Source organism: Megalops cyprinoides, chromosome 13 (genome assembly GCF_013368585.1).
Source record: "Megalops cyprinoides isolate fMegCyp1 chromosome 13, fMegCyp1.pri, whole genome shotgun sequence".
In the NCBI taxonomy this organism is placed as follows: Eukaryota; Metazoa; Chordata; class Actinopteri; order Elopiformes; family Megalopidae; genus Megalops; species Megalops cyprinoides.
Window position 1 is genome coordinate 29,295,994 of NC_050595.1, and position 26,273 is coordinate 29,322,266.

At 41.2% G+C, this 26,273-nt stretch overlaps 1 protein-coding gene across 1 annotated transcript in view; it reads left to right on the top strand.

Annotated features, from left to right (window-relative positions):
* The window catches only part of LOC118788420 (cyclic AMP-responsive element-binding protein 3-like protein 1), a 32,413-nt gene extending 9,692 nt beyond the window's left edge, over positions 1 to 22,721 (top strand). Inside the window, exons 2-12 of the mRNA XM_036544409.1 lie at positions 3,614 to 3,821; positions 6,799 to 6,962; positions 8,576 to 8,654; positions 10,914 to 11,071; positions 12,280 to 12,429; positions 12,541 to 12,599; positions 12,941 to 13,009; positions 17,999 to 18,098; positions 19,039 to 19,165; positions 20,910 to 21,162; positions 22,096 to 22,721. Of these exons, the coding sequence (XP_036400302.1) occupies positions 3,614 to 3,821; positions 6,799 to 6,962; positions 8,576 to 8,654; positions 10,914 to 11,071; positions 12,280 to 12,429; positions 12,541 to 12,599; positions 12,941 to 13,009; positions 17,999 to 18,098; positions 19,039 to 19,165; positions 20,910 to 21,162; positions 22,096 to 22,132 (1,404 nt within the window). The 3' untranslated portion in view covers positions 22,133 to 22,721. The remainder of the gene's footprint in view (positions 1 to 3,613; positions 3,822 to 6,798; positions 6,963 to 8,575; positions 8,655 to 10,913; positions 11,072 to 12,279; positions 12,430 to 12,540; positions 12,600 to 12,940; positions 13,010 to 17,998; positions 18,099 to 19,038; positions 19,166 to 20,909; positions 21,163 to 22,095) is intronic.
* The last annotated feature ends 3,552 nt before the right edge of the window (positions 22,722 to 26,273 follow it).

Genomic DNA, 26,273 nt, shown 5'->3' on the forward strand with positions numbered 1-26,273 from the left:
ACTTCAGGGGTGCCTAATGAATGCCAGGGGGCCTGAGAGTGGTGAGAAGAGGAAACCCTGGCTGACCTGTCCACCGCAAGCCTGAACCTAATGAAGCCAATCTGTTCTGTTCTGTTGGCACAGGCCACAAGGCTCAGCTCACGCTAAATATGAACACCTTAGCTACTGAGCCCCTCGGAAGCCCATTACAACTGAAAAAATAATATCAAAATAATTTTCTATGGAGACATATTCAGTGTGAGAAAATAGCAACATCAAAGCTTTCAGTGCTGCTATTTTTGCCACATTATCTTCTGCAGTGTTCAACAGTTTTCTTTTAAGCGGCAACACCCCAAAACAGTGATTTTTTTAGCTTTCCTGTTTATATTTCTAATGAGCCTGAGAACAAATAGTCCTGTGGAAAACTGCACGCTATCTGAAATGAAATGCAATTTTCACTCCATGCTTAATATGCACAATACGACACTAATGCAGAAAAACAGGTCTCTTTCAAGCACTTAAAATCTTTTTTGGTTCTGGAGAAACAGCCCTGCATTTGTGAATGGAATTGCGTGACTTGGGTTTGTGGGCTCTAAAGAGAGGGCTGTGGGAGAGTTTGCATCAGTTCTCTTCAGGGAATGGTTGGTCAGTGCATAAAGACTTGTTTAGTTCTGACAGGAATACCTTTGCTGTTTTGAGAGAAAGCTGAAAGATTATCATATTGCTGAAAAAGTTAAAAAAAAATGTCAGGGTTCCTTTTGGTACAAGTGGATGGTAGATGACATCTAGCCAAAATAATGTGCCATATGTCAGTCAAGTAATTAAATGAAGGTTATATTAGCAACATTGGACGTCTGCTGTATTGAGTGCTCTCAGATTTCATCATCCAATAAATGAACTGAGTTATTAAACTAAAATTATTGGCAGCAGTTGTGGTGTAATATTTATTTAAATTGGATTAGGAAACCCTGTCTTATGGTTTCACATACCTTCACTCTGATCACAACAGGTGTGTCTTCTGAGACCCTTCAGTTCCCCGACTGTCAGATCTCAAATATTTGTTCTAACACGTCAGAATTATTAGTGATGCAATAACAGTTCACTTCTTCCTGCTAGGATCAGGATGTTTAAAACACTGTCAACGGGTCACTACACTACTATTTGCAGATTAAATATAGGTAGTCCAGCTATGTTTGTTCACTTTTAGCAGTGATAATGGAGATTGTGTTCCCTGGTTGGCTGTGAAATGTATCACTCAGCTCAGTGTGGGTCTTGACATGCTAAACACATGCACTAAACAGAAACCTCTTATTGCACGAAAGTGGCAGGGGGGTTTATTTATCATTCTGCCAACCATGGCAATTATTTTACTGATGACAAAGGTTTTGATATAAAAGAAATCTGATGGCTGAGAGTTGGGATTTTTACTGCGTCAGTCTGCAAGCCCTTGAGACATACTGGCTTTCAGCCTTTGCTGTTAATTTTTACTATCAGATTTGAGCTCCCCCTTCACTGTTAGTTTCAGCAATAAGGACAATCCATTACCCCAAGAAGCAGATGGTTATAAACAGGAATACACTAAAAATATTGAATTGTGCCCTATGCTGCATCACAGTTAAAGTAAAAGAATGAGTGAAAGAGTGACAAAGAATGGGAAATGTCACCATGCGCTTGTGCCTGATCAACAAAGTAACCTAGACCTCAGTTAAATTTTATATCCAACACTGCAGTGGACGATTACCCTGCGATCGTCCAGGTGTGGGAGAGTTGTATCAGGGCCCTAATGAGTGCACACTGCCGTCATGTGTGTGCTGGGTGTGGGAGAGCTGTATCAGGGCCCTAATGAGTGCACGCTGCCGTCATGTGTGTGCTGGGTGTGGGAGAGCTGTATCAGGGCCCTAATGAGTGCACGCTGCCGTCGTGCGTGTGCTGGGTGTGGGAGAGCTGTATCAGGGCCCTAATCAGTGCACACTGCCGTCATGCGTGTGCTGGGTGTGGGAGAGCTGTATCAGGGACCTAACGAGTGCACGCTGCCGTTGTGCATGTTCTGGGTGTGCACGCTGGGAGCAGAGAGGACGTCATAGGCCGGTGGACGCCCCGTGTGCACACACACACAGCTGCGCTGCTCCCACGCAGCAGCTGGCCTCAACAGGATACACGCACCTGCAGGTTCCTTCAAGGCATGGCCACACCCCTCCCCAGCAAACAAACTCCTCCCTCCTACACATACACCGTTTATATACACAGACATAAAACATTTTACATATTTTATACATTAATATACAGGATGTCAGCTGTGGAAAATATAGAAAAAGACACTCTGAAACTATTTACATGAGCCCTTTTTACATATTGGACTTCCATGACTTTCTTTCCATGACTTTCATCTTAATGTACTTGTCCTTGTGTTTGTACAGCATTTTCATGCTGTTTTGTTACATGCGCTTTGTATTTGCACATTGGAAATTGCTGTGGATAAGAGCATCTAATAAATGGCTAAATGTAAATGTAACAGAAGAGGCACTGCTAAAATAAACAGATTTAGCTGAACATGCCATTAAAGGAACTGTCAGACCATGTATTGAGGCCGACACAGAAAAACTACGCACCTCTAATGAATGTCAACTGTACTGTGAGGAGGCAGAATATGTTGAATATGTCCTCATATTACATGTTTTTGTCAATGTGTTTGGTAGATGTCAGAATCATGATTAAATGTATCTATTAATCGGTTTGGGAGCTGGAAGCAATTTCCAGGTTTGAGGAAAGAGGCTTCTTAAATTACCAGTATTAATAAGGATATTCTGTGGCTCTTTTAAACAGCAAAACGTCCACAGTGGTGCTGTCTTGTGTTTGTGTCAAGCATTACGTGCTAATAGGCTATTTAATTATTCCCATGGTATGGTTCATGAATTTCATGTCTGCCCCATCAACAGCTGTCTGCTTGGTAATTACATCTATTCTTCAAATAACTTGATTGTTCTCATTGTATGTTAAAGGTAATTAAAGATGTTGGGAACACAGCAATGGCACATTTCTAAGGAATGAAAGTGCCTGGTGGGAGTCATTATCTACCATACAGCTTGATTTGAAGACATTTGTATACCACATGCAACCCTGGTAGATGCTCGTAGGAGAATGGATGAGAAAGTATTTTTAAGCTTCGTCTATCTATCTATCTATATATATATATATATATATATATATATATATATATTTATATATATATATATACGTATATATACTGGGTGCATCTGGGTTATACTAGCATCTTTCAATTCTGTGACATATCTGAACACTGAGCTGTGGTTCCGTGGGGCTGGATATGTGATGGTCGTTACCTCAGAAGACAACTTGACATTTTATGACATGGTAAACAACATTTGATTGGATGAAAATGAAAATGAATCCTCTCTAGCACACACAAGAGGAATACAATAAATGGCACAACATCCTTTCTGTTCTGTTCATTTTCTGTAAATAGATACAGTAAGATGGTGTTCAATTGTGGAGTTTGATAGTACATTACTTGCCTATAGTGAGTCACCACTGTGCCATGCAGATGCTGGATGTGTGGTTAAAATGTTTGCTCTGTGCGTTGTCATCTTGACCCTGTGTGGTCTTGCATTTCCAGCAGCACTTTTCGGAGAACATGGAGGACTTTGCCAGTGACCTCTTCAGCAGTTTCTTCGATGAGAACCTGCTGGCAGAGAGGAACCCCTTGCTGGACATGGAGCTGGACCCACCCAATCCCGACATTCAAGCAGAGCACAGCTACTCCCTGAGTGGAGACTCTGCCCCCCAGAGCCCTTCCATGCCAATCAAGATGGATGAAGGGACAGGTCCGTGTGCCACCAAAAGTCCTTTGTATGTCTGTATGTCCAGTTTTATCACAGAATGCACACATATGGTGAAGCAGGGGTCCAGTGCATCATGGAGAGACTCAGCTGGTGTTCTCTTTCTGTCTCACTAATGGAGTTTAGTTGCCACACACAGAGCCTAGCAGTGAATGTAATTACACTGGAAAATCTGGGGCGGGAGCCAATATGTACACACTAACACAGGTGCGCATGCACCCCATGCACACATACACACAGACATGTACACACAAATACATTCTCCTGCACACTGTGTAGTGGAAAAGAGTCTTGGCTGTGTGGCTAACGTCATGCTGGACTTCACTAAAGACATGGGACATAATGAGGGCATATCCTTATTTTTGTAAGCTTCATTGCATGGATATTTTCACAGTAAGGCCTTTTAATAAACACCAAACTACTCTTGCCCTTTCTGAATGCATTAAACAGTTGCTCCAGGTGTTGTAAAATGGGAATGAGAAATTGAAAAGCTGCCCCCTACAGTGCCATCTCTGGGAGTGTGATAGTGTGTACTTGAAAGTGTGTGTTTACTTGTACATGTGTGCATCCGCACATGTTAGGTTTGCCTACATGTGTAGCTGGTCCAGGCAGTACAGATACACTACCAGCTCCCTCCCAGTGCATCCTGGGATTACTCCTAGTTAAGGCCACTTTCTGCTTTATGGCTCTTGTCTTGCTCTCTTGGTTTAACATGCAGAGATCAAACCAGCACCTTCCCACTCTGTGAGCAGCTAACGAGCCTCTCCTAGCACAGGGGAACTGGGGGTCTAATTAACTGTAATATGAGCTCTACAAATAAAAACCCCACTTCAAAGACCTCACTGAGACCATGTTTGCACAGCAAATCATGGTGTCATTGGTAAATACATGCTCTCAAATGGGCAGATTTTGCTTGGATCTTCAGACAAAGAACCTCTAAGTTCAAAAGACATTAGCATGAACATAAACCCACCACCTACAAGAGAAGTGCAAATTAACTGAGGGTGCTGTATCTCCATTATATTGTGTATGGTGGGCAGGAGTATGAATATGCCTTACAGTTTCAACAACAGTAACCCTGCTGTCCTCTAACAAGAAGTAATCTACCCAAACCAGAGTTGTGTTGAATATATTTTATATAAAGTCTCTTTTCTGTGTTTCACAGATCACTAATTTAAAAGGACAGGTATTCAAATTTAGTCCACTCATTTGCCATTGACTCTAGGTTTTTTCATTGTGCTTGTATAAGAGATCTTGACATTATTATGAGTTCTGTTTCGTTAACGAGACCAGCATACAGAAGGGAAAAGCCCACATAATTAATTCCACTCTCTGTCCTGTTGTATGCTCCTGAGTAGAAGTGACAGAGTCAGTTCTGTGGTGCTACAGTTATAAGGTCCTCGCTGTGACAGTTATGGTCTCATTCAACCCATCCTCCTGTCTTAACACTGACCTTCACTTTTTCCAAGGCTTGTTTATTGAGCCGTAAGCCTGTTTCCATGGAAACTACGGCTGGGTCTGGTGTTGGCGGGTTTCCACTGCATCAGTAACCTGGAACCAATTTAGAAAGGAGAAACAGAAGTAGCAGAGCGGTCAAATGTAAGCAAGATCCAGGCAGCCATTTTGGATCAGATGAAATATGTCTTCACATCAACACAATGACAATAGAGTGCATTTGATATAGTGCATTACACAACCGTGGTTGTCACAAAGCCCTGTACAGGGGGTTTTCCAGAGGACATTAAAAAAACAGAAAACCCCAGGGCCAGTCTGGGACAAACTAAAAATAATTCTCTGACCCCTTGCAAAGAGGTGATCAAGTGAACTCCTGGAAAGTGTTTCAATACAATAATAAATACCTAACATGTTTATAGTGAGGTGTGTATAAATGTATAGAATGGAGTGGTTTGGGAGATGGTTGGCTATAGGGCCCACATTCACATACAGTTCTCTACCTATGACAAGAGAGCATCAAGAAGTCCCAGTCTTGATGTATGTACAATCAAGACAACATATATAACAACAAATACAACAACAAAATAAATACATATACCAGCCAGCCTAGTTACTCTATGTCTGTGGCTTCCAGGCTGCAGTATTACGAGTGAACCTTCCATGCCATGGACACAAATAATTCACAGAGGTTCTAGCTGGTCACATATGGTCACCACCTCTCCAGACTCTACAGGATGCAGTCCCCAACCATCAAAGCTCAGTGAGGATAGGGCTTACACATGGCTGGTAATCAGCTTCTCATCTCGCTCCTTGCTCTGTACCCTCCGGGATGAACGCTAGCACCATGTCTTTCCTCTTAGCAGCAGTCTAAAAGCCAGCCCTCCTCTTTTTACAAGCCCTGTAACATTCTGCCAATTCAATCAGAGCGCCACAAGGAGATTGATGAAAAAGTAAGTAGCTGACAAGGACCCCTGGTTTTTTTTTCCTTTTCGCTTTGAAATATCAGGAAAGGCACCTTTTAAAACACCCCCCCACACCCTTTTTTTTAAAAGAAACCCCTTCCCACCCACCATACACACCTTTTTCCCTTTGGCTCATTAACATGGGAGAGAGCTCATTGCGGGAGGCAGGTCTGTTCTCTGTACTGCAGGTTTACAGTGGCACCAGGGAAAGCTGCTTTGCGTTAGCATCAGAGGAGCAGCCGTCCCAGGGGCACGCGCACTACACCTGCTGCTTAACAGCACAGCCTCTGTCAGAGCCGCTGAGTTTCATTAGCACAAAACGCTATCGCTTTAAACTGTGCAGGGGGGCTCGCAGCGTGAGGGAGGCGCTGCTGACGTCCAGGGATGTCCAACCAAATTTAATTGCACGGTTTGGGGAAATTGCAAAGCCCAGCACTTTCACTTTCCCTTCATGCTGGTATGGAAGTGGGAGGCCATCGTCTGAGAAAAGGCAGCCAGCCAGTCGGCCTCACTCCCAGCTGCTTTGTCTCTGTGTTTTTTTTCAGAGTCCGAAGGTATGTGGTCCTTCAGCCAGGATCTGACTGCCATCCTGGTGAAGCAGGAGCCTAACCCCCTGCCAGAGCCCTCCCCCTCCCCCACCCTAGTGAACGGTGTGCCTCAGCCTCTAAACCTGGCTCCACCGCCACGGAGGAACTCCCCGGAGCACATGGTAAAAAAAAAAAAACTGCACATAAACCATTGTTAGTTGGAGTCGGCCACCAAATGCATAATATTCCTGTGCAGATCACTTAAGCAGCTCTGTTTTTGTAGACAGACAGCATTCTCAGGTATTTTATATAGAATCCCTTTGTTACGTTTTATTTGTGCAGATCGGGAGAAAAGATTGTGCACTGTTCAGGGGGTTAATTTATCAAGATGAGTTGCTAAACCTGCAAAGATTGACTCCAAACACAAAGCTGTAGGCGTATGAACTGGATCCTAATCTGGATCCTTAAGGGCCATTTTAGCAGATCCTCTAGCAGATCTTTGCAGAGAAGTTAAATGTGGGTAAAAATAACTAGAACTGGACAAATCCTCCTTGATTTTGGTGGTTGAAGGCTAAAATCCTGGAATGGAGTAAAACCATGCAGACATTGTAGTCCTGTAGGACCAGACCATTTTAAACTTGAACCGCAGCCTTACAATATTAATACAGAACAAATTCAAGTGAGGATTTTGCAATCCTACTCTATCTGCCTTTAATTTCTTATAATGCTTTAAACAAAAGAAACTCTACACAGTGTAGCCCCTGAGGAAGGAATACATGCACAAAACCTCAGTTTTTGCATATGGTGGTGTGAGCTAACAAGACTGCAGTAGCTATAACCACTCTTACAGAGGTGTAAATGATCAAGGAACCCACAGAAGGCCAGAAAAAAAAATATTTTAAAGCTCACTCACTTCAACATTTCTATTTCTCTGGAACCATCTTTGAGGCTGGATCTGAGACAATTACCAGTTTGAATCCACCGCCTGTAGGATTTGGCGATCTGCAATGTAGATACTAACGCCAAGACATAACCTGAATCGCTCAGGTTTTAAACCATATGAAATTGATTTCCTCTGTCATGCATCCAAAATATCAACATAAATTTCTTTAGAGAACCATGCAAAATATATTGCAAAAGGTATCAAAAGCAAAGTTATGGAGTTGAATATGAAGTAAAGGCTTGAAATACTGTTTTGAATAGTTGTGAGCTCACGACAGAAATATCAATGTGGAAAAAAGTCACCTGAGAAAACAAGCTGAAGAGACACAATGAACTGCCTACAGTACAGTCAGTAGCGTTGCAGTGTATGGATGTTCTTAATGGTCTGCAGTTTTTACTCGAGTATATTAGTCTCAGTATCATCTGCCGTATGATTAGAAGAATCAAAAAGGCAAGCCCCTTGTGGGGTGTTGGACCTCCTCCAGAATACATGTGGTGAGACTGATCGCACCCTGCAAGCAGTAAATGTAAATAGTTTAGATTGGTTCTCAGCTGTGTTTACTGTCTGAGTCACTTGGTATGGTCTGTGTTTTATACAAACACCCACCCCCCCGAGAGCAAATTAGGGACACTTTTTCTTGTCACATCTGGACATACTACATCCTCCAGGCAACAAATGTCACAATAATCTATTACTGCACAGCATGCTTCTGTAAATGGCTGACAAGATCTCTGATTGTGTACATTCAAAATGAAAAGATCACTGATTTTGTACAGGCAGTGTAGGGTTCAGGCATGGGTAAATACGTCAGTTTTTCCATCCACCATTTGCTCAAAAGCTGTTGTTTTTCAGGTTTCCAACGACTTGAACCCAATACATTCTATAAAAGCTGAACCCAATGAAGTCAACCAGTTCCTCAATGTCCCATCAGGTAGGTACAGAGTATGGAGGTTCATTTTGTTCTTACCTTTTTCAGCAGCAATGCAAAGGCCAACCATCAAAGATATAGCCCAATTCATCATCATTGCTGACTGATACAAAAATAGTACATTGAAGAACATTCTATTCCACCAGGTTTTTAATGCATAGTGTAAACTTTATACCACACACACCATTGGCAATACTCATACAATATCAAAAGCATGTGAGTGATTTCAATTTTTCGGTCCTGCAATAAGGGATCTTCTGAACAATCCCATGCTTAGGATAGTGGTAGGATTACTTCAGATGGGATGAAATAATATATTTGGGGATATTGAAAAAATCAAGTACTTTATTAGTCCTGTGCCTCCACCTGGAACTTCTCAAAAGCTGCTGTTGGCTGTCTAAATCAGAAAGGTGAAGGACGAAGGGTTCCTTTTGTGTCCAGGTGTCCTCTAAAGTCACCCGCTTTAACTTCAGAGCTCCAGTTTCCATGCTGAACTGACCCAGAGCACCCTGGCAAAGTAAACAGTTTGAAGTGCATTGAGGACACTGCTGTTTTTTTCTTCCATTACTCCGAAATAGCACTCCATCGCTACTGTTGACTTTACAGCCTCCGTTTCCTCAAGCGTACCATTTACCCTTCAACCCCAGTAAAAGAAACACTGACTGTGCTTGGCCACACTCTCTAATTATGCTGCATTGTACCTGATGAAACCCACTTCTGGGTCAGGCTGCGTTTTAGTCTTTTCATTTTAGTTCAAAGATGGCAATCATAATAGTGAGGTTTTTTGTCCAAGTTTAATTATTCCATCAGTCACATGTGGCATGCAGTATAAATGTTGCTTTTTATATCCCAAGTGCTGCTTTCTACTTTAATTATAAACACAGATATTAATGGCTCATTTCTATGGCGAAGTGCAAGCAAATTGCAGCTTGTCACACCCTCCTTCACCCACAGACTGTGAGATCATTCATTTCTGTAGGGTTTATTTCTAATGTCATTGCCCGTGGAGAGAGTGGTTTTCATAGGGGGAATATCTGAAACAGAACACACCATTGTTATATTAAAAAGTATGTTTTTTTTCTGTATGAGAGACTTTAGTTTCTCAGTACCAAAATAGACAATTCAGGGTTTTTTGAACTTCATACTATGTATTACCAGCACAAGGGTTGCTTCTTTTGAGGAACACTCATCCAGTTGAAACATTATTACACAAAGAAACTGGTTAATTAACTCATTTGTGTTGAATTAAGTTTCTTTTTACTGGTTAGGGTTTCAGTGTTGTTGTAGGAATGTTTTGCTTCAATTTACTGGTTAGAAAGGCATCATGGTCATAAAGCCATGCAGGTCTACATGTAGGCTTAATGTGAGGCAGTATCTGTTTTTTATCAGTGTGTCTCTGTCTGGTGAACTATTAGAGGCATGATAAATGGGCGGCCTGACCTGAAACACCTGTGTGAAAGTGTCTGCACCTGCGCAGCCCCAAGACAGCCAGTAAAAACACAGCAGTGAAACAGCTTTACTTTAGCTTTAGCAGTGAAACAGATTTACTTTAGCATTTAGCGGTGACAGATGGCTTTACAAGCTCGAGGGGCATAGAGCATCGCAGAAACAGCTCCGCACATTGACCGCAGAACCTCATGTGCCACTCCTCCCCCTCAGCCCCTCAGATCTGTGTCGGATTTTTTATTACAGAATGGAGTATTTTGATAAGGACAGGGCAGCTGTGTCTGTGATTTGTCTGGCTGGTTCCACAATAATGCTGCCAGTAATAATAGAATTAGTAGAATTGGTTCTGCGTATTCTGGACTCAGGTCAAGCTAAATGCACAGTCTATTCCAGTGCTTCTTGGAACTGAGTTATCATTTGAAGGAATTTCTAACCTGGAATCCTCATGCTGAATTCTGGTAAAGACACTCCTACTCACAAATGGATGGAGTTGAGCAATAAAAACCTGCTTTGCCTGCTCTTCCATTGGAATTACAGTGTCTTTTTTCATTTTATCTAGCTGAATTGAGGAAGTCAATTATCATTTTAATTATGAAAGCCTTGCCAAGCAGTTTATTTTCTACTGCCAGTCTAAATCTCTTGTCCATTATTTATGCTAAATGGAGAGCTTTCTGCAGTTAAAGTCAAGCTAATTTTACCATTCTCCATTGGGTGTGAGGGTTAGGTTAAAGGTGTGAAGCTGTCTGGCTCTTTCTGAAAGTGTGTTTTTATGTGTGTGACCTTTAACACCCCCCCCCCCCCCCGAAACTGCCACAGATGAGCAACTGCAGCTCCCTCCCACCCCTCCGAGCAGCCACGGCAGCGACAGCGATGGCTCCCAGAGTCCCCACTCCCTGCCCCCCTCCAGCCCAGCGCGCCTCCAGCCCCGAACCTCTGCTGCCATTTCCTCCTCGCCCCTGCTCACCGCGCCCCATGTAAGTGCCCACCCCCGATTTGTATGTGTCATGCAGGCTGTGTTCTGGGATCTGCTCCCTGGAACACAGACTTGCAGCTCCACTCCACCAGGATACCATGGATTTGTGGCTTTTCACACCTATTGTGGTCATTACCCTCCTGGGGTCATTATTAGGATCAGGCATACATCATTGTTTTCTCTCTCAACTCTGAGCTGCTGCACAAACAAATGGCCTCTAGATGCTTATATCCTGCAGGATCCCTGCAAGATCCCAGGGCAGTAGATAACCCTCTCTAAAAAAACATTCAAGGACCTTAAGGCCTGCGGGTTTCCCTTGGTATTCATGAACTGACATATTTTTATTAAATGATGAAGTCAGTAGAAATTGGCATACACTATTAAGCTCCATCAAGGCTCAAGGAAATGGGCTCAATCAAGTAATATGTCTATGGAATGATTGAAAGACTGGTTCACTCAGGGCTTGTGTGTGTGTGTGTGTGTGTGTGTGTGTGTGTGAGAGAGAGAGAGAGAGAGAGAGAGAGAGAGAGAGAGAGAGAGAGACCCAGCTCCCACCAGACACATGATATGTGTGTTTTTGGTCCACATTGATCCCTGGGTCCTGCACTAGCTCCTCTCCTGTGGCCTAACCACCCATGCTGCAGTGGAGAACAACCCTGGAGATTGTGCCAGCTCCTCTCCTTGTCTGTAACAGAACAGACTGCTGTCTTAACACCTCATCAGCTACAACCTCTTTGGACTGCTGTCTCTCAGACCATCCCAAGACCAGTCATGACATGTATAATATATAATTCAAACATTGCAGGCTGTGGCTTCCTTTAATCTCATCTGCACTTTGTCCAGCATATTCTTATATCAACAGGCCTTGAAACAGCTGCTTCTGGATGTTTTTGATCAAAATATCTGCAGCGTCTGCAGGTTTTGTTGCAACCCAAGTGTCTAAACAGCTAATCATTGTTTTGATTGAGTCCACTTGGTGTCTGATCACAGCTCTGAAGTTAGCAGTGGTTTAGGGGAGCTGGAAAAGTACCTGCTGCGTTGTGTCTCTGCACAGCAGGGTTTAGGTGTGTTTTGTTTAGTGGACTGTGTCTGTTGAGAGATGGCTGAAAGACCACGCACCTCCTTACTTCTGATCTTTCCTCCGATTGGCACTTGGAGAGCCTGGCTTGATTGTTTGGTCCTCTGAGCTGCTGGTCCATGTATCTGCAGAAGCTGCAGGGCACCTCAGGGCCCCTCATGCTGACGGAGGAGGAGAAACGCACCCTCATCGCGGAGGGTTACCCCGTGCCCATTAAGCTGCCCCTCACCAAGACTGAGGAGAAGGCCCTGAAGAGAGTCCGGCGGAAGATTAAAAACAAGGTAGCAACCCCCCTAAAAAATCACCCTGATTCCTTTGACTTGGCAGCCTCTAATGACTCAACAGTCTGTAGACGTAACATTCCTACCAGCTTCTTCTTCATTCCTGTGCAGATCTCCGCCCAAGAGAGCCGCAGGAAGAAGAAGGAGTACGTGGAGTGTCTGGAGAAAAAGTAAGCCGCGAATCGAACCACCCATTTCTCTTCATCACTGTGATACTGCTGCTCACCAGCTGGCTGTGCTGTCATCCCATTTATTGTGAACCACATGTGCCGGAGAGAGCCAATCATTAGAAAAGCGTCAGCGCGGTCAGTCGGCCTGTCCTGACAAGTCTGATTCATAAAAGCACATGCATTCCTACCTCATGAAAACATGACAATAATCTTGTGGAGATCCTATTTCAGCCAGATGGCTGATGATGTGAAGGACTATTTTTCTCGCAAGGCCACAAAATAGCATGGTCCATGTGGCAAGCATGTGATTGCAAGCGTGTGTGTTGATTTATCCCTGACAGGGTTGAGTCATACACGTCTGAAAACAACGAGCTGTGGAAGAAGGTGGAGACCTTGGAGAGCGCTAACAGGTGAGGACAGTGGTGGTAGGGTGAGGTATGGGAGATGAGCAGATCCTCAGATTACACTCTTTAGCCACTTTCTGGCTTGATCCGGTCTGAGAGAACTTGGATGAATGTGCAACACTCTAGCTGAGAGTCTGTCTATTGTCTCTATTTCACACTGTTCCTCACTGTTCCTCAGTGAAAATGAAGCAATGCCCCTGTTGCTCCTAAGGATAATGGCCTTGCAGAAAAATGCATCATGGGAAGTGGCAGAGGCAATACTGCTGGTAACTGAGGGCTTCTCATCAGCCTTTAGAATTGCTCTCTGGTCTTGACCTTTGGAAGGTGTAAAAGGGTAGTTGTTCATAATGTAAAAGCACTCTTTTACTCAGGCTTGCTAACATTTATTTCCAAATCAATGAAAAACAAAGTGAAATTTAGCATCAGTAAATATGCTGATTACTTCCACACCTATCCTTGTTCATTGTCCCTTATGTGCTGTTCTGTGTAGGAATTTGCCAATGCAGATGGGATAATTCACAGTCAGTACTCAGGCTTCTTTGTTCTATAGGTGTGTTTTGTGTCTCATTCTCGCTGGCTAAATTAATGTGTAGGTGGACGATGTCAGCTCAGGTCTGTTCAGCGCGGTGGTTTGCATTTTAATTGCATTTCCACAAGTATACATGAGCATGGATCCATTCCAACAGCATCAAAGATGAGCTGCCTGTTCAAGCTTGCTACTCTAGCTGGTAATACAGCTGGTAATACAGCACACAAAAGTAATGATTCCAAATGCCCATGTGGGAGCTACTTTGAAAATAATTAAACATTGAAACTGAACAAGACAAAGTAATTATGCTGCTACTTATTTCAATCATTTCTCATATACTTTTGTTGGGTGGCATTAGTGTTCAGGTGTAGTTTGACAATAATAAGATCCTTTGAAATTTGTCCAGCTAACTTAAGGACCAGCATTCAAAGGCACATTCTGTCTCTAGCTGAGGTCTGACTTTGTGCATTGTGTCTTTAGCTCAGGTGTTAGTTTGCGCATCCTGTCTCTAGATCAGGTCTTGCTTTGCAGTGTCCTTGCAGTTCAGCACCTTCACTAATGCAAATGTGTATCAGGAGAACTACATTTCGCTCACTGAAGGGACCATAGCATGCCACACTGGTTGTTCATATGCGAAAGACAACATCCTCATTTTTCAATATACATGGTCATAATAAACATGCCTGATTCTATTGGTTCAGCCTGTTTCTGTCAGGTGGCCATGCCAAGTACCAGATTGAGTTGATGTGCCTGGGGGGTAGCACGCCCAGGTCAGCTGCTGTTTAGCTGAATGAGCAGAAGCCCCATGTAAATAGTGTGAATGCCTTATGAGTGTCACAGAAGTATTATGTCAGGCCGGGTCACCTCGTTGTATTTTATTTCCTCAATCTTCTCCATTGAAAAAAGGGGTTCATGATGTTCGCTGACCTTCTGCAGGGAGTTTGCTGGAATCAAAGGAACACTTTTAAAAGCTGTTAGTCTCAGGCACTTACTGCACTCCTTTTACAGTAACCTTCAGCTGGGCTTGATTCATATAACAAACTGTATCACAGGGCCATTCTCACATTCACAATGCAGCAGCAACAAAAATCAGACTGATCTTGAATAGACTATCCAACAGTAATCAACACTTATTCACTCATTCTACTATTTTTCATCTCAGTTTTTTGCTTTTAACTCTTGGAATGATGAAACGCCTGATGAGTGGTCATGTGAGCGGCCTCCTCTTTCAGCTGTTTGGATCTGCAGATATCTGCAAGTTCTGCACACATCTGATGCCCCATGCTGTCTTCATTTCAAAGCTTCTCGGTCCATAATGTGCCCTGCATTCCAGTTAGGCAGAGGAAAGCTCCACGAGGCTGATCGCTCGTGTTTTACCAGAAAGCAACAAGGGGTGCATTTAAATGGAGAGGGGAGTTCAAAGCACCCGGGCTTGTAGATGTAGAACACTGAAGAGAAAACTGCATTTGAAAGCTTTCATGGCCTTCACATCCATGCCTCTGCTTTTTTAGATAAGAAATGGCACTCGATCTTAAACATAGTATCAGCATATTCTCGCTGTCATGCTGTTGTCACAGAATAAGACTTGCATGGACATTATTAAAGTTGTATGTGTTGGTGGGATTAATCAAGAGTCTGTTTAAATGGGCTTCAGAGCCCTGCAAAACCCCAAAGATGACTTTGTTGTCACTGAAATTCTCAGACGCTAAACTGTTTGGTTCTGGCTTGTTTTGGCTGTGTACAACTCAGAACCTTTGAAGAATACTGGCAGTAGCATTTGTTTGTAAAAGAAATCCAATCCCTAATATTTTCAGTATGCAACAGAGACATCACTCTGTACAAGACGTTTAAACACCTCTCAGACATTGTCTCCTGCAGCGAAGGGCCCGCGATGAATGGAGGTCTAAGAATGTGTTTATGTCATCATTTTTAGAGTAAATTAGCTTCAGTAAGTGTTGCAGCATCTAATTAAAAATAGGCATTTGCAGTTGCCTGTATTGACACAGCATGACAGTTGGCTTCTCCTTATCAAAACACATAGGAAAAAAAGATCCCTTTCAATGTATTGTCTTGGAAGAGAGTTGTTAACATGGGAGGCTTGCTTGAAAAAGCCACCGATGCAGAAACCCTGACTCAGCTTCTTGGGGAACTTCAAACAAAAGCCACAAGAGCCAACAAGGCAGTGTGCAGATTTAAATTTCCACTAGAGGACCGAGAATGAGAAACTGTAGGATATTTGTTGATTCCTTGTGCATGAGGCATGATTTTATTTTGAGAGGACATCTTACCATTTCTTTGTACTGCTTTTTCTGCATGATAACAGACCTGGGTGGTAGCTTTGAATGTGTTCCAGTGTAAAACCCTTCAATGCAACAGTGACGAAAGAGCAAGTGACAAAGATGAACGATCTCTGCTGCTTCTGCCTGCAGGGAGATATTTCAGCTATATCCACGGGAGGCCATTTTAATTGTCTATTTTACTGCCCTAATAGTTGGTTTCAGGGTAGGGCAATATTGAAGCGATTTATCGTGGACTACATGCTGCTTCTATAAACCAACTTGCTTTGTTATAGCTTAGTCCACTTTCATATTGGTATTCATCAGTGCATACTCATGGAGATACATACAGTGGTGGTCAATGCTCTGGGTCCAGCCTTCAGGGCACTATATCCTCTAAAAGAAATATGACAGGTTTAACCATTGTGAAAGAGATTTTATATTGTGCCAGTGTATGGCACAATTTATAATAACATAGGTATTATTTTAATTTCTTTGTTTTCCAGCTTTGGATATATTTTCAATTAAATACAAAAAACAACAGCTGATTGGTACTCCCCATCATTTAGTGTTACTATTTCTAGGATTACGCTTGTCTGTTATATGTAAGAGGTGTTGACACGGATCAGTTGAGTTATCATCAGTTGAGATTCAGCGCCCTCTTTTGGTAAAAATATTCATAAACATGTTGCATTCTTCTTGTGCCCTACTGTATTTTGTATCTGTAAGAGCATTCCACCACCTGAAAGTGAATATAGAAATATGGATGTTCGTGACATATTCCTATTCTAAAAAAATACGAAACTGAATTCATGCTGGTCATCCAGAAGCCAGAAGGTTTTAGTGTTTCAGTATAAGGCAAAGGAGCACCTCTGTTGTATTGTGTGTTTTGTTTGGCTTGGTTTATCTTGCATTCGTGTAAAGATATGGATACAGAGGAATACCGAGAGTGCTCTCACCAATGGCTGATCTCGATCTTGACTGAATTCAGAGCGCAGCATAAGCGTGGTGATACTCTAGGTGTCTGCATTGATACAGTTGGCAGACTCTATATATATTCATGCAACACTTGCGCTTTGTGGTTGTACAAAGGCTCATATGGAAATTCTGTTTTTCTCACACAAAGTTTGTCAATGTCTGTGAATAATGTGTACACAGATGATCTTCTGAACTGGAAATGAAGTTTCTGTACCACACAGAATAATGAAAAACAGAAAATGTGGTTTTATAAGCAAATGTGTTGTCATTGCTATATTGGACAGTTTATTGAAGTCATACCTATGTGTGACTCACAAAAAAGTGCAGATATATTTCAGTATTGTTCAGGAGAATCAAGAGATGATCATCAGTTCACGTCCTTTAGATCCCACTTTAATACGTTACCTAAGCAGGTTGGTTTTAGTGAAGCCCTTGTAAGGAAACCAGACTGTGAATTCATACCAGCATCTATGAAGTCCTCTGCTGAGAAAATGTTTTAAAAATGTAGTTTTAAAAATCACTAAAATGCTAATAAAGAATGCTCTGTGTGTTTTTCTGCCAATCACCATGTAGCCTCTGCGATGTGTGAACTCTGTATTATTTACGTGAATGTGTTAGGCCCGCACTCACCCGCACAAGTGACTCATTATCACAACAGAGCCTTGTATTGTGTATGTGATCAGATTCGATTTGAATTCAGTCAGATTCCTCTGAAGACTGCATCTAATTAATTAATTGCACATGAAACCAATAACAGTCCCTTGGAGATTGTCAGTAAACTTCCAATTTGCTCTGCACTGGCAGCTATTTCTCAAATAATTGAAATTTTCCATAATTACAATAGATATGTTCAGAGTGAATTGTTAGATTGCCTCTGTTTTCACACAAAAAGAAAAAATGATATCTAACGCATGGTATGCTTTCAATTAAAATAATTACACTAACATCACAGAAATGTCAAACTGCAAGCTAACATGGAGGAAGTAATCAGTTATGCATCAGTCAGAGCCTTGCTGTCTCTGTGCATGTCGGTCACGGTCTTGTATGTGTTTGTACAGTTGATTATTCAGAGTCTTGCGTCTGTCTGTGCAGTTGATGGGACACATTCTTGCAGGCACTTATACAGTTGATTGGTCACATTCGTACATGTGAATGTACAGTTGATCGGTTACAGTGTTACATGTGTCTTTCTTTCTCTCCACCATTCACCAGATCTCTGCTTCAGCAGCTCCAGAAACTCCAGGCCCTCGTTGCTGGAAAAGTGCCCCGTTCTTGCAAGATGGTCTCAACCCAAACGGGGACCTGCCTCATGGTACAAGCTGTTATCAAGTCATTTCACTTGCACACAGTATCAATTTAATATCAATATAAATATAATTTTTCATTTGACCTCAACAACAGCTGCATTCATCTACAGCACACACTTCATAACATTCATCATGAACATTTTTGACACCCAAACCTAAATACCTTTTAATCTATGTAATCTACAAATGCAGACGTTAGTGTCTCAAATTAACCATCTTAATATATTAATACATTAATGATATAGTGCTCACAGTTCAAATTTTGGCAGTATTGAAACAGCATTTGATAAAACACGTGCAAAAATATTCCATATGAACATATGGAGAAATACTATACTTCTATACTACTATACTACAGCTGAATATTTCCTGAATCAACTGAAAGGAAATATCACATTATAGTGTTCATCAGTGTCCCATCTGGGAATCAAACCATACAGTTCTGGTGTACTGCAGCCTTAGAGACATACTAGTTTCCAAACTGCTGTGCAGAAAGACCTGGAATACATTGCTTCTCTGATTGCCTCTCAAAGTGGTAGAGTTGGCATTACATTACATTATTGTCATTTAGCAGATTCTCTTTTCCAGAATGACTTACAATTTTATCCATTTATACTGCTGCATATTTACTAAGGCGCTTATGGGTTAAGTACCTTGAGTAAGGATACAACTGGAGTTCCCCAGCAGGGCAAAGAACCAGAATCGTTTTGGTGACAAGCCCTACTCCTGACCATTACTCCAGACAGCTAGTCTGCTGAATTGCAGTGGACAGGTGTGCTGTGCTGTGCTGTGCTGCTGTGCTGTGGGCTCACTGCCTCAGGCCACAGAGACTACAATAAGCTGCAGCCACACAAGCCAGAGATAGCCTCCTTTAGAGTGTTGTGCTGTCCTTTGCATTTGCCTACATGGGAGCAGAAGCTCACTGTTTGTGTTTTAAACCAACAGGTGGTGGCGCTTTGTTTTGTCCTGGTTCTGGGCTCCTTCATACCCTGTCTGCCTGAGTTCTCCTCTCTGTCCCACACAGTGAAGTCGTCACCCCTGCCCTCGGCCGATGTCTACACCGCCAGCCAGAGTAGGTCCCCTTATCAGCTATTCATTTATTTATATGGTTTTGGTTTAGCACACTTAGATTTCACATGTTTTCCTTGCATACAGCTGGACGTGTACAGAGGAAATTCAGATTAAACTACTACAACAGCAGTGCCATGGCTGGGATTCAAACCTGAAACCTGGTTACAAGCCAGGTTCCTAACAACTGTGCCACAGTGTCACAAATAAAAACCTGCTTTTCAAACACAAGACAAAACAAATTGAACTGTGTGAATCTGGTAAACAGGGTGTTGAGGGTGTTTCCATGTTTGAATTAGTCATAGTTTGTTGCAAATAGTTCTCCAAAGCATTTACGCTCAATAAAACTGATCCAGAGGCAGTTATAAGTAATGTCTCTATAGTAAAAAAGATGGATTTATGGAATTAGAGAAGATTACCTCAGTTTTCAGCTATTATAAAAACATGTTCAAGTTACAGTATACACTGAGGATGCCTTCGAGTAGTGCTAGAGCTATGAATCACTTCTTATAAAAATAGATGTTCGATTTTGCTTGTTTGCCATTTAGAAAAAAGTATGTAAGTACGAAAGGTCTGAAAGTGCAGTATGAGGCTTTCATATGATTCTGACAATTCATACATCACTAAAATGTCAGTACTGCTTTCATTCCCAGATAAGATAGACTTTTTATTCTATTGTTTCCATGAACAGTGCAACAATGACTGCATTGTGAATTTTTACCATCTCCTATTATTTGAACAAATGAAGCTTCTTCTGTGCTCATTATCTTGGAATGGTAGACCTCAGATATGCTATGAAAGATTACAACTTCAAAGTGGCTGTTTGCAGATGTCTCAGTCATAACCATAGATACAGAATTACTAGATGGGTACAGTAGCTACTTTATATCTGTTTGATTTGATCAAGCTATCACATATTGCATGCTGAATGGATGCACACCTGGGATATTGGTACCTGGATTTGTTCTAATCATTCCTTGAAGAATTAATCTGTCTTTAAGAATCAATGTGGCTTAAAGAATTTCATAATAATTCAGTTTTTGCTCTATGTAGAACCACTCTAGTTTTTTTCTGTGGTGATGCTCATTTGACTCATAAAGAAATTTGGACAGCTCGGTTGAGTTCAAAGGCTCGTGAGTAATGAAGACACGATCCACAAGGATTCTGCTGATGATTCTTATTGGTTGATGAGTGCCCCGTTGCCAAGGAAACCTGAGATCATAGAACAGCACAGAGCCCTGTCCATTGCTCTAGAGAAGCGCACAGCATCATAGGAGCGGTGATGTATAATCATGAACCTGTCAGAGTGAAAGTGCTCCTTTGACATATCGTGGTGCTATTATATTTATTGTTTTACTGAAGATTTACTTCAGTAATACAACTTTAACTGAATTTTTAAAATCTTTTAAACATATCAATAAAGGGTAATAACTGCATTGACGAACTACCATTTTAGTGAAGTTAAAAAGAGCAGTAGCAAGGGTAGAAACCTGATCACAAACAGAAGTCTTTGTGAATGTCATTATGAATTCAGGCACTTTTATTCAAGAGGTTGAGTCTAAGCAGGACCTTAGCCCTGTCTGTGTGTGTTTCACTATAGGCCAGTCTAAACAGTACCTCACTCCTGTCTGTGTGTGTTTCACTGTAGGCCAGTCTAAGCAGTACCTCACTCCTGCCTGTGTGTGTGATTCACTGTAGGCCAGTCTAAGCAGTACCTCACTTCTGTCGTTGTGTGTGTTTCACCGCAGTTCGCTCTCGCAGCCTCCTCTTCTACGACGACACTTTTGACCTGTTAGATGGAGGCTATGGAGGCTTTCTAAATGTGGAGGATGGCAACACCTGGGAGGAGGCACCCCACGACTTCACAGAGGACAGGCCCTCTAAGGAGGCCCAAGGGGAGCACGAAACTGCCAAGTACCTGAGTAAGGCCCACGCGGACATGATGGACTACAACAGTACAGGTGCCAAGCTCCTCCAAGAAAAAGAGCAGTATCACAAAAGGTGAGGTGGGGTCAAGTGACGGAGAGGAGACACCTATTATTCACTACAGTGCTGTAGGCCATTCCATAGCAAGTGTGCAGGTGTATGTTTTTTGTATGTTTTGCAGCTGAGTGGGCCGACAGCAATTGAGTATTTTGTGTAAATCAGTATAAGTCATGTGTGATTGATTTTGGATTTCCAATAAGACTGCTCAATTTGAATCAAAACCATACAGAAACATTTATTTACATGACAGGTATGCCAACTAGACAATTTACAGGTTGGAGACACACTGCCATTCCTATACTCTCCAAAGTGTAGTAAAAGGTCTCAGTCATTACAGACCTTTGCCTGTGTACTATCTTAGCTCATGTTAATACACAGTAAATGGTTTCCATGTTGCTGTACACTCTCAGGTTAATTGCTGATATTGCACTGTAGCAGAGTGTGAAGCATGGAGAAGCTGCCTCTTCCCAGAGCACTTGGCGTTCCCCTGTACTGACCCACATTCTTATTAGTGTAACACTCCTATTAAAAGTGTTCTGTGTAGTAACAAAAAGGGTTCTTTATTTCTCAGCTGTAACCCTTTCTGGTGCTCTAGCCAACCATAAAGCTTCAGGCTAGAATCCAGCAGACTACAGTAGAGTCCTCTTTGAACCATACAGAAACCATCGTACAATGCAGTGAGCCCTTTGGGAGCATTTTAAACATCACTCCATGAGCTGACCTTACACAATGTAATTTTTGTTTCTGGAGTGGTGCTTTGCCTACCGTTTGTGGCAAGACCAGAAAATCATTTTTAAGCATTGAAGCATTTTTTAAATGAGCAAAGGTAACAGCAACAGCTGTGCTGATTAGATGCTGTCAGTGAGCTACATACAGAATGATTCTAGAGGTCATGTTATTTAGATGAGATGTTGCTAATGACCTGTCTCCCCTTGTTGTGTTCCACAGAGAGGCGACCCCTGGTGGTGGCGCAGAATATTTCTAGGATGTTTGTACAGAGCTGCAGCCAGACGGCAGCATTCCACACTCACCTGACCCTGGCGGAGGTCTCTGGCACCAGGGCGCCCCCCCTGCAGAATGCCATAAACCCCCTGGCACCTCTTCCCCATCACCAAGATGCCAATCCAGAGAAAAAGACAGAGGGAGAAAGAGGCATCACCACACACACACACACACACACACACACACACACACACACAATTCAGATAGAACTTACGCACTTGCAGCAACGTGAAAGAGAAGAGAGAGCTGATTTTGGAGCACAGACTCATGGGTCTTCTGTGGAAGTAAATGTGCCTGCCCACACTCTATGAGTGGGTGTGTGTGGGGGCAGTGTTCTGTGCTAAAGAGGTGCTTGAAAAGCCTGCTATCATGTGGTTTGACAACACTGAATATATACCAGGTAGACGAGCAGGACAAGACAAGGGCACTTTACGTGAAGAAGGAACAAATCCCTATGATCTTAGGAAGGGGGTAATAACATTATCAGCCAAATAATGTTACTAATGTAACTAGACCATTTCGATTCTGAACACAATTGCATTTCCTTTTTCTGAATTCTCAGTTTACAATAAATTCACAGCATACATTGCTATACAAATTCCAAAGATATTTAAAATATCTATTAATTTTGTAATTTAGGGGGATTTTCCAGGAGTTATACTCAATGTAATTATTTCCCATTCATGACACTTCCTCTGGCTGTGTATTACAGTAATTTCACATTACGGGATAAAATCCGTTTTCCTACTTAGATTTCTATTTTCTACAATGTGCCCTTGAAGATTAACCTTGTATCAGTATTACAGTTTTCTAGAAAGAAATCTCAGAAATTGCATTGGTATAGCTAAGTGCCTTCAAGCTCCTTTTCAGTACAATCTTACTGCCTTTTTATTCCCTCCATCTATTGCTCTATGTTTATCTATCTAGTTCAACAGAAATATTTTAATTAATTTCTACGCACTTAAAATATATATATTTTTAGCAACAGAGCAGATATTATTTCTCCAAAAAAACTGAAGAAGGAAACTCCTTTTTCTTTTGTAAATAATAATGACGATGTAATGTTTACATATCTTGTTTTCATAACTGTTAAACAGTTTGCCAGCTTATGTTTTTATTTATGTATCAGGAAAGTTTTGTATATAGAGTGTAATATGAATAATGGCAAAATATGTAAATAGCCACTAAACCAAATTTAAGATTTGAATGCCATATTCTGAAAATACTCCTAATACACCAAAACTGGAAGAATTTTATATTGTGTGGTTATTTGCAACACATGCCCGTTATATCAGTCCAGACAATACCAAAAAATTTAAATTTAAATATCCCATTATTGTAATTTTAGAATATTTCATCTTTCAGTGGCAACTGAAAGCATAAATTGATGAGAAGTAGTCGTAAGTATAGTAATAAGTAGCATTAAAATAGTGAACCTATTTAATGAATTGTTTATGTTAAGAATATATTCATGGAAATTACTCAGTACAGTGACTAATTGAGAATGAATGGCATATTTATTTAGGAATTAAACTGGTTTTGGAGCAGTAACCCATTTAAAATAATTATTTTACCTGTGAAACAAACAGATAAATGTAAATATATTACACACATACCTACTGATGAAATGGTTTTTGAAAAATTGAAATGTCAAAAATGATCTTGTATGTGTCTCTGGAAAGACCAATGTCTGTGTGAAATAAGGTTACTTCTTCTGTCCTCTGGGGTCAGAGTGCTATAATTGATACTGAACCATAATCTGTGGGGGAGAATCAAACTGTGCAGTTTTTTTTTAACTAGAAGCAGAATGACATGGTAAACACTAGTTAGGGAAGAGTAAGGGACGAGTGGACGTGCTGTAATGGACAGGAACTGGCAGTAATAGGAAAGGCACTGTGCATGTGATTGTAAAAAATGCACCCACAGTACATGCACACACAGTTTCTACAGCAGTAAGCCACTCTTTACATTTCTTCACACTTGTTTTTTCCTCCTGAGGTTTCATCATTACAAATCTTTATGGGCTTGGCAACTTTTTAAGTTGCAGTCGGAATTTCTCATTCCTTCTCACACCAGAAATTTGTATGGGGGCAAACTGAAAACTGTGTTAAAATCTAACATTTCTGTGACGGCTAGGAAATTTATAAATGTAAAAACTCAAACACAAAAGCCTTGTGATAAAACAAAACAGAAGCGCATTGTTATTCTTGATAGTCAGTAGGTGTCAGTATAAACCAAATTTGACAACATTTTATGAGAAAGACTGTATAAAGAAAGACTAGATAAATAAGTTCAAAGAAAGTTCATATGGATAAGTTCAAAGAAATCACAGAATTGTCAGGAGGTGTTAAGTGCATTTAATTTTTTTCTTGTTGACAGTTTTTCTTAATAGCCCCTTGACACAGCAAATATTTCCTTCATAATTGTTGCCCCTCTATGCCCAAACTGATGATGTCAGAGCGAATCACCAGAGTGAGTGTAGCGCTCCTAGTGTCTGGGTATGTCTTGTGCTTTGTTGTTGAGCTCATACATCCTTGATAAGCATATTGCTCACCCCACTGAATGATACAGATAATGAGGCTAAGAGCCAGCTTCTGACAACCTGCCTTTTATGTGTCCTTTTTTGCATGAGATGTATCTGTGCAGGTCAACCTTCAACCCTGCTAATGTAAGACTTCATTTAGAAATATTGCCTCTACATGTAATTCTCAATGATGCTTCACTCCTTAACTTTAGCTTCATGGATGCTTTGTTGTATTTTGTAATGCTGGGTATGGGGCCATGCTTGCAGGTGTACCCAGCTCTGAAGGAGGTAAAAGTGTGTGATTTTAAAAGTTCAAAAGCTGTCTATGATATGATGGGCTTTAGAAAGGAATAGAATAGAATATGATTACTGTTTGTACTTTGACCAGTTGCAAACAATTTTTTTTCTTTTAATCACAACAATTTAAGCTGATCTATAAACATTTATTTCAAATATAAAATAATAGATTATTAAGGAATCTCTCTCTGTTATTAACACAACATTCGCTTCTTTGAAATCCACTATCTAACTATCCACTGTCTCACTTGTCAAATGCCAGGAGGTTGAGAAACATATTATAATACATGCAGATATTTTGTGAAAAAGTGAAAATAGGTAGGCATGTTTTCTGTCAACTGGCTAAACAGAAAAAATAGCCTTTGCTCACTGAGGTTAATTATTAGTGACTCATTGAGTTGTCAGATTCATGGAATTTCAATTTCCTCTCACTATGTTTTTGCATTGAAATGTCCATTATTCATCAGAACAACCTTTTAGACCATTATCTATGTGAAGATAGGACTGCATTTCTCTGACTGCATACAAATCCAAACCGCCTCCTCACTTCTGCAAAGGCTCAGAAAAAGCTTTTATTCATGGTACCACTGTTTGCCTTTGCCATTCCTTGGCCTTGCTCTGTGTGTTTGCTGTATATATGATAATTGAAAATGCATATTATAAACAGGGGAAGTATTTTTATATGGAAAATGTATTTTACTATTCCTGTGATGTCATGTTGAAGTGATTGCTGATTTTTCATATTGTGATATTGTTAAACATCAAAATGCATGTCTTTATGTTCAAGTGATAAAAAAAACACTTGTGTTGATTGTATGTGTTCTGTCATGTAGAGTTAGTTTGAAGCAAAATACAAAATGCAGCAGCAGCTCATTGTGTGTTTGTCATTGTTTACCTGTTATTTCGGTGGATGTGTTTTTCCATTCGCAGTTGGGAGGGCACTCGTTTATAGCTTTTTATTTGTATTGTGGGAAGGCCATTCAAAGGCTGTGCAGCATTATGCAAAACTGGATCTAATCAGACACAACACAATGATTCACATCTTTGTCTCAAGGTTGATTACTGTTTTATTGGAAAATACCCACCCTCAACCACCGGTTTTGATGCATGGTTATGGTTCACTTAAATACACTACTAGCTGCAGTTCAAAATGTCTTGCATTCACTCTAAAAATAGTCCGACCATTATCCTGAAAAACAGCAACAACAACAAAAACAGTTAAAGTAAATACAGAGCGTGGGCAGTCTGGTGGAAAAATGGCTCAGATTGAAAAGCCCATGTGACCAAAAGCAATTTCCACACA